Below are 9,027 nucleotides of genomic sequence, written 5' to 3'. Positions count from 1 at the left end.
AGACCATTGTACCACTCACCCTGAGACTATTCAAATGATACCAAACATGACTGTAAATATTATTTGCATTGATGTAGAACATTATACTATTGACCATTCTGAGTGAACCAAGTGGAGGGAGGATGGGTAAGGGGAAGGAAGGGGATGAAAAGGAACTGATGCATATGTGAGAGAGGGTTTCCTGCACCTCCACTCTGTGGGGTGTCTCGAAGATGCTCGTGTATGTTTGTATTGTCTGTTTCTCAGGAGATCAAAGTATCTTTGTTTCTTTAATCCTTACACCGTTGAGTTGTCATTTTGCATTATTGACACACTATTTTCCTAATTAATGCTGTTCAGTTGCTTTGACACAATCTGTATTGTTAAAAGCGCTATATAAATAAAGGTGACTTGACTTGACTTGACTAGAAGGGAGAGGAAATAGTCAGTGACTGTGTGTCCATCAGATTGATCAGAGGTGCATGAGAAGAAAGGAGAAGTTAGATGTTAGTCTTTTGATTTAATTACCATCTATACAAAAAGGGGCAATTTAGGAATATTTTTTTAAGTAATGTAAATATGGACCATGTGACATATACTGCATTTAATTCTAAACAGTAGAGGTTTTGTATTCTTGTTTTGTATAGAAAATGTATATAAAACATTGTATAATGCTACCTGTTGTTAGTGTTTTTTAAGTCATTGTTTTGTGATTGAGAAAGTGTGGTTGGTGTGGAAAACTGTGGGAAGAGTTTTGAAAAAGTAACCTAAGTATTGAGAAATGAGTCCTAGCAACTGTAAAAAAAAACAAAAAAAAAAACTAACTGTTTAAAAAAAAAAAAATGTAAATGTGTGCAAATTGACCTCTAGGTAGATATAATTGTTTTTATGGTGCTTGTGTTTGAGAGTAAAAATAAATAAATAAATTATGCAATTTGAAAGGTGTAGTAATTGCAAAATAATAATAATAATAATATTAATAAAAAAAATCCATAACCTTTGCCATATTATTAAACAGAAAGGTGTTTGTTCTATCCTGGTATGCAATAATAATGCACAAAATATTTATCTTAATTAACATAGCCCTTTTGTGAAACACAACTAAAACAATACAGCCTTTTTGTGGGAAATGTTGTATCTTATGCTTGAACTCTTAATATTTTTTTAGGGTTTATTTTCACTGGAGAGATAACACACCGCATGCTGACAGCGACGCAGTATATTGCTCCACTCATGGCAAACTTTGATCCCAGTTTTTCTAAAAACTCCACTGTGCGGTATCTGGACAATGGTGAGTTCACTTAGGATTAGTGCATCACAAATGTTGTATGTTGAAAATGGTTTAGCAAATGTGCAGATTGTGCTATGGTGCAGCCACGGCAAGGAGATGAGATGTGGATCTAAATGCAGCAGTTTACTTTTATTTACAAACAAAACAAAGAAAATCGATGAATGTGCAATGTTGGAGCAGGAGAAAATGAAACAACTTTGCACATGATAAAAAGACACTGGGCCGATGGATGGGCCGACCAGGAGACCATTGTCACTCCGGTGAGCAGCATGCGTGCAATTTTATTTACAAACAAAACAAAGAAGATGATCCACATGATAAAGGTCTTCCTGACTTGATAATGTTGAGTTATTCCACACCAAAATCATCCATTCATGACTTAGTGATGTGAGGATTGCAACCCTCGTTCCCTGATGGAGGGAACGGAGACGTTATGTTGTGACTATATTAGGGGTCTAACTTGGGAGCCCAATCATCTCTGAGTTTAAGAGAAAACGCCACCGAGAATTGGCTAGTGGATTTTGCATGCTAAGCCACTCCCCGTGCACACGGGTATATAAGGCGACAGCGTGCATCCACTCATTAGGTTTTACGATGAGGAGCCGAGAACGTGTCCCGGCAACAGCGAGTGGTTCTAGGTTGTGGCATGGTGACATAACGTCTCCGTTCCCTCCATCAGGGAACGAGGGTTACATACGTAACCGAGACGTTCCCTATCTGTCGGTCACTACGAGTAATGTTGTGACGACATTAGGGGTCTAGGGGTAAAATGCCACAACCTGAACACAAGCTGCTGTTCCGTCCACAAAAAGTTTTTGGAAGGGATTTCAACCTTCAGTGAAAGATTGCTTCAAATCTTCCCTATTTGTTTTTTCAGCCTGGCAGAACGATGGGGAAGCGAGCCTTCAGGAAAACGTTGTTACGGAGACCACATCCTACCCGTAAGGGGGCAGTACTACATGTGGAATGGGTCTCTGAGGCAGGTCCTACCTTAGAGTAGGGATGGAACAACTGCCAGAAGAGACTGACAGAGTGGGTCTGTCAAGGGAAGGCACGGGTTTCCAAGAGGGAAACCTTACCGTGGAAGAGTACACATATAGGATTGCCCACAGGGAATCAAGCCAAATGGACACCTAGCCCAGTACAGGGGCTGACCGGAACTCCGGGCATGGTAACACCAGTACTGGGCCTGGCATCAGACTGCTCCGCCAAGTCTGACTGCCGGGGGGTGCTGGAGGATGCTCGACCAGGGTTCGATAACCGGGGAACTCTACTGGGAGAAGAAAGGCGCTCACATTCCCGTGTGAGGGGGAATGGTGCAAGCAAGCGTGACATCGAGTCAGTTCTTCCCGCCAATTACCTGTTACCCACACGGGAAGAAACCTCTATACAAAAGTTGTAAAACCTCGCAAAGGTGTTATGTGTCACCCAGCCCGCAGCGAGGCACCGTGCACCAGCACCCAGGAGGAAGCAACACTCCGAGTGGAGTGAGCTCTCACCCCCAGGGGGCACGGCTCGCCTTGGGATTGGTACGCCAAGGCGATGGCATCCACTATCCATTGGGCCAACCTCTGCTTGGAGACAGCCTTCCCTTTCTGCTGACCTTCGTAGCAGACAAGTAGCTGCTCGGAGCTTCTGAAGCTCTGGGTGCGGTCCACGTAAATGCGTAACACTCTTACGGGACACAGCAACACCAAGGCTGGATCTGCCTCCTCCGGGGGCAGCGCTTGCAAGTTCACCACCTGGTCTCGGAATGGAGTGGTGGGAACCTTGGGCACGTAACCAGGCCGGGGTCTCAGGACAACGTGAGAGTAGGCCGACCCGAACACAAGGCACTCTTCACTTACCGAAAATGCTTGGAGGTCCCCGACCCTCTTGATGGAAGTGAGCGCGATCAGGAGCACTGTGTTAACAGTCAGGAACTTTAGCTCGACTGATTCAAGCGGCTCAAAGGGACCCCTCTGAAGTCCAGCCAGGACAACAGAGAGATCCTAGGAGGATATCAGGGGTGTCCTAGGAGGATTTAACCTTCTGGCACCCCTCAGGAACCTAACGATCAAGTCATGCTTCCCCAGGGACCGGCCGTCCACTGCATTGTGATGTGCTGCAATTGCAGCAACATACACTTTCAAGGTGGAGGGTGACAACCTACGTTCCAACCTTTCTTGCAGGAAAGAAAGCATGAATCTAATCGAGCATCTCCGGGGGTCTTCTCGGTGAGAAGGACACCAATTCAACAGACTCCACTTCAAAGCATAGGCTTGCCTCGTAGAGGGAGCTCTAGCCTGAGTGATAGTGTCTACCACGGCTGGTGGCAGATCACTCAGGTCTGCCGCATCCCGTCCAGGAGCCACACATGGAGGTTCCAGAGATCTGGGTGTGGGTGCCATATAGTGCCCAACCCCTGAGGAAGGAGTGCCAGGGAGGGGCTGTCGCGAGGAGCATGAGTTCCGAAACCAGGTCCGGGTGGGCCAGTAAGGTGCAACCAGCAGGACCTGTTCCTCATCCTCCCTGACCTTGCACAGAGTATGTGCGAGCAGGCTCACTGGGGAAAACACATACTTGCATAAAACCCGGGGCCAGCTGTGTGCCAGTGCATCGTGCCCAGGGGGGCCTGGGTCAGGGAATAGTACAGCTGGCAGTGGGAGACCTCGTGGGAAGCAAACCCCGAGGCTGTCCAGGACCCCGAGGTTGCCTGCCCATTGCACGTAGCGCCCCAGCCCGTATTGGAGGCATCTGTCGTGACAACGACACTTTGTTCTAAGGGCACCCCGTAGAAAAGCAAGGACCGACCAGGGGCTGAATAGGCAGGGACACATCGGTGTGATGGTGACACGATATTTACCGCAGAACCATGCCCATCTTGGGACTCAGGAGTGTAACCAGTGCTGAAGTGGTCTCATATGAACATATGAAGCAATCCGAGCGGCGTGACTGTGGCTGTGGATGCCATATGCCCCAGGAGCCTCTGAAAGTGTTTCAGTGGTACCACCGTCCAGCCTCTGAAAGAACTCAGGCAGCTCAGCACTGACTGGGCACGTTCTTTGGTGAGATGTGCCATCATACTCACCAAGTCTAACTCCATACCGAGAAAAGAGATTCTCTGCACGGGGAAGAGCTTGCTCTTCTTTCGGTTGACCTGAAGCCCCAACTGACTGAGGTGCCGGAGCACCAAGTCCCTGTGAACGCACAACTTCTCTCGCTACCAGGCCATGATGAGCCAGTCGTCAAGATAGTTGAGGATCCTGATGCCAACTTCCCATAGAGGGGCAAGGGCGCCCTCCGTGACTTTTGTGAAGACACGAGGGGACAGGGAGAGCCCAAAGGGGAGGATCTTGTACTGCAATGCCCGACCCTTGAACGCAAACCGTAGGAACGGTCTGTGTCAAGGAAGGATCGAGACATGAACGTATGCGTCCTTCAGGTCGATCGCTGCACACCAATCCTGGGCTTGAACGCATTTGATAATATGTTTCTGCATCAACCTCAAGCATCAAGCTTGTGAAGGGCTTGATTCAAGACTCACAGATCCAAGATAGGTCGAAGGCCACCGCTTTTCTTGGTTATGATGAAGTAAGGGCTGTAAAACCCCTTCCTCATCTCGGCTGGAGGGACCGGCTCGATTGCATCCTTCACCAATAGGACAAAATCTCCTTGTGCAAGAGATTGAGCCAGCGGCGGAACAGAAAGATAATGAAACGAAATATTCTCCGCCCGGCCCTCCTCCGGGGGAAGGAGCGCTGTCCTCGCCACCTCCTGAAGAGCAGTCTCCCACATCTCCGGGTTGCCTGTGTCAGGGCCGCTTCGTCGTCTTCTTGGAGGACTTAGCATCCGGGTGCGACACAGGGGGCGCCACTCTCCTACGTGGGGCTCAACGCACCGGCCTCGACAGTGTCTCAGCACAGGCAGAGCCGGTGTGTAGGAGGCAGGAAGGCGCCCACGGCGACGAGCAGGCTGGGACGAGGCCCGCAATGGAATGGTGGCAGCTGGAGGATCACGACAGGGCAAGATGTGTTGAATGGCCTCAGTCTGCTTTTGTACTGCCGAAAAGTGCTGGGCAAAGTCCTCGACAGTGTCGTCGAACAGGCCAGCCTGGGAAATGGGAGCGTCAAGAAAGCGTACTTTGTCAACGTCTCTCATCTCAGCAAGGTTGAGCCAGAGATGGTGCTCCTGAACCACCAGAGTGGACATCGCCTTCCCGAGGGACCGTCCCGTGACTTTCGTCCCCCGGAGGGCGAAGTCAGTTGCCGTGCACAGCTCCTACATCAACCTCGGGTTGGTACTACCCTCGTGCATTTGTTTGAGTGCCTTGGCTTGATGTACCTGCAGGATCACCATAGCATGCAGGGCAGAGGCATCTTGGCCCACAGCACTGAAAACTTTGGCAGCGAGAACCGGCGACAGCTTACAGGCTTTGGACGGGAGACGTGGATGATTGCTCCAAGTGGCGGCGTTTTGCGGGCACAAGTGCACCGCAACCGCTTTCTCCATCTGGGGAATGTCCATGTACCCCCTGGCTGCCCCGCCATCGAGGGTAGTGAGGACGGAAGAGGGAGACGAGTAGCTTCTGGCCGTAGGTCTTCGTCACCTCTTCATGCACCTCCGGGAAGAAAGGAACCGGAGCAGAACGCGGTTGTGAGCCGCGCTCCGCACTCCGCACAGCTGCCTGGGTAAGCATGGCCGACAGCTCTGGGTCTGATTCGGCAGTAACAACAACACCCTAGGGGTCTGCTCCACTCCCCTTGAGGAGGGAGAGACGTGATTGCAGCAATGTCATGGTCATACGCCCACAATAGACGCATAACTCATCCACGGGCGCCGCTTCAGCGTGCTGAAGGTCCAGACACTGTATACAGCAATCGTGGCCATCGACAGAGGACAGGAAACAACGAAACGGTATTTTGAAAAAGATGCAAATCGTACATGATTTGCTCTTTTAAAGGAAACTGCTCTTTTAGCTGAGGTGTCCAGGGGAATCACTGCTGACAGGGACACCGCTGTAACGCGCCGTAACACCAACCAGGAACAGCCTCCGCAACACAAAGTTGAAAGTTTTGTAGTGAGTATTGCATTCACCACTCGGCTCCGAAGCAAAATCTGAGTAGATGCACGCTGTTGCCTTATATACCCGTGTGCACGGGGAGTGTCTCAGCATGCAAAATCCACTAGCCAATTCTCATTGGCGTTTTTTTCTAAAACTCAGAGATGATTGGGCTCGCAAGTTAGACCCCTAACGTCGTCCCGACATAACTCGTAGTGACCGACAGATAGGGAACCCATTCCACAAAGTTCCTGCTACACAGCTTTTGTGCTGATATTAATGTCAGTGGAAGTTTGGAACTCTTCAGCTATTGCATCAGCAGAGTGTTGGCAACTTTTACAAGCCACACAGCACTTGGTGACCCCTGTTCTTTGACTTCAAAGAACAGGGTGCAGCGCGTTAGCATTCGATAGCCGGTTAGCTTGTCATTCGCGTTTCCATTCACGTTTCTATTTGCGTCTGTTGCTGTTTTTTTTCTTGCTCTGTTTCTTTTCTCTCTCGCTCCATTTTTTCACGAGTTCATCAAACAACAGTGGTAAGTCAGAATCATTCATCAAACACGGTGAGTAATGGCTTCTTCTCCTGTTATTGTTGTTTGCACCGCTTGCCACATGTATAGTTTATCTCTCTCTGTCAGCGGCGAGGGATTCACATGTGATAAATGCAGGGAAACAGTTAGGCTGACAGAGAAAATTTCAGAATTAGAGACACGTATCCAAACTTTAATTGAGGACAGTAAGAATGTGAGGGCTCTAGATACAGCTTTGGATGCGACTAGCTCAGGGAGTCCTGTACATTGTTCGGTTCCGGTTACAATGCCTCCGCAGCAGGGCGACTGGGTGACTGTGAGGCGGCATAGTCGAGGGTCAAAACACTGCTCTTCCGTTCTGATCAAAACATCAAACAGGTTCTCCCCACTCAGTGACGCACCCACTGAGAAACATGATCAAAGTGCACCAATTATTGGTGATTCTATTGTACGGAACGTGAAAATAGAGACACCAGCCACCATAGTCCAATGTTTACCGGGAGCCAGAGCGCCTGACATCTTGGCAAATTTAAAAGTGCTGGCTAATGCTAAACGTAAATACAGTAAGATTGTTATTCACACCGGCGCTAATGATGTTCGACTTCGCCAGTCGGAGATCACTAAAAATAACATTAAAGAGGTGTGTGAACTTGCAAGCATGATGTCAGACACTGTAATATGCTCTGGTCCACTCCCTGCTTACCGTGGTGATGAGATACATAGAAGACTGTCGTCACTCAATGGCTGGATGTCTAAGTGGTGTCCGCAGAATAACATAGGTTTCATAGATAATTGGATGAGTTTTTGGGGCAGACCTGAACTGTTGAAAAGAGATGGTCTTCATCCCTCCTGGGGTGGTGCCGCTCTTCTCTCTAGAAATATGGCACATAGTCTTAGAGTTTGTACTTGACTAACTGGGGCCCAGGTCAGGAAGCAGACAGACTGGCTAAACCGACCGTCTGCTAGCCGCCTCACGTCACAGAAATCAGTTAATTCTCAGCACATAGAGACTCTTTCACCTAGATATCACACTATAGAGATTGTGTCTGTTCCCCGAACTAGAAAATACAAAAAACGTCCAAACCAAATTAAGAGTAACAATTTAATTGATGTTCAACAAATAAAAAACAGATGCAATATGGATAAACAAATGATAAAGCTTGGCTTATTGAATATCAGGTCCCTTTCTACGAAAGCACTTTTTGTAAATGATATGATCACTGATCATAAACTAGATGTGCTCTGTTTGACAGAAACCTGGCTAAAACCTGATGATTACATTATTTTAAATGAGTCTACCCCCCAAGATTACTGTTATAAACATGAGCCGCGTCCAAAAGGTAAAGGGGGAGGTGTTGCTTCAATTTATAACAATGTTTTCAGTATTTCTCAGAAGGCGGGTTTCAAGTATAACTCGTTTGAAGTAATGGTGCTTCATATAACATTATCCAGAGAAACAAGTGTTAATGATAAATCCCCTGTGTCGTTTGTACTGGCTACTGTATACAGGCCACCAGGGCACCATACAGACTTTATTAAAGAATGTGCTGATTTTATATCCGAGTTAGTGCTGGCTGCAGATAAAGTTTTAATTGTTGGTGATTTTAATATCCATGTTGATAATGAAAAAGATGCATTGGGATCAGCATTCATAGACATTCTGAACTCTATTGGGGTTAGACAACACGTCTCAGGAGGGAAATAGTTAGGCTGACAGAGAAGATTTCAGAATTAGAGACACGCATCCAAACTTTAATTGAGTATAGTAAGAATGTGAGGGCTGTAGATACGGCATTGGATGCGACTAGCTCAGGGAGTCCTGTACATTGTTCAGTTCTGGTTACAGAGCCCGCAGACAGACTGGCTAAACCACCGTCTGCTAGCCTCCTCATGTCACAGAAATCAGTTCATTCTCAGCACATAGAGACTCTTTCACCTAGATATCACCCTATAGAGACTGTGACTGTTCCCCGAACTAGAAAATACAAAAAAACATCCAAACCAATTTAAGAGTAACAATTTAATTGTTCATAAAATAAAAAAACAGATGTAATATGGATAAACAAATGATAAAGCTTGGCTTATTGAATATCAGGTCCCTTTCTACGAAAGCACTTTTTGTAAATGATATGATCACTGATCATAACCTAGATGTGCTCTGTTTGACAGAAACCTGGCTAAAACCTG

At 47.4% G+C, this 9,027-nt stretch overlaps 1 protein-coding gene across 1 annotated transcript in view; it reads left to right on the top strand.

Moving 5' to 3' along the window:
- The window catches only part of plxdc1 (plexin domain containing 1), a 186,701-nt gene that overhangs the window by 128,814 nt on the left and 48,860 nt on the right, over positions 1 to 9,027 (top strand). The window contains exon 5 of the mRNA XM_016543461.1: positions 1,148 to 1,270. Coding sequence (XP_016398947.1) covers positions 1,148 to 1,270 — 123 coding nt within the window. The remainder of the gene's footprint in view (positions 1 to 1,147; positions 1,271 to 9,027) is intronic.

This window comes from Sinocyclocheilus rhinocerous, unplaced genomic scaffold (genome assembly GCF_001515625.1).
Source record: "Sinocyclocheilus rhinocerous isolate Xijiao unplaced genomic scaffold, SAMN03320098_v1.1 scaffold2234, whole genome shotgun sequence".
Lineage (NCBI taxonomy): Eukaryota > Metazoa > Chordata > Actinopteri > Cypriniformes > Cyprinidae > Sinocyclocheilus > Sinocyclocheilus rhinocerous.
The sequence above is the reverse complement of the archived record's forward strand: the minus strand, read 5'-3'. Positions and strand labels throughout refer to the sequence as shown.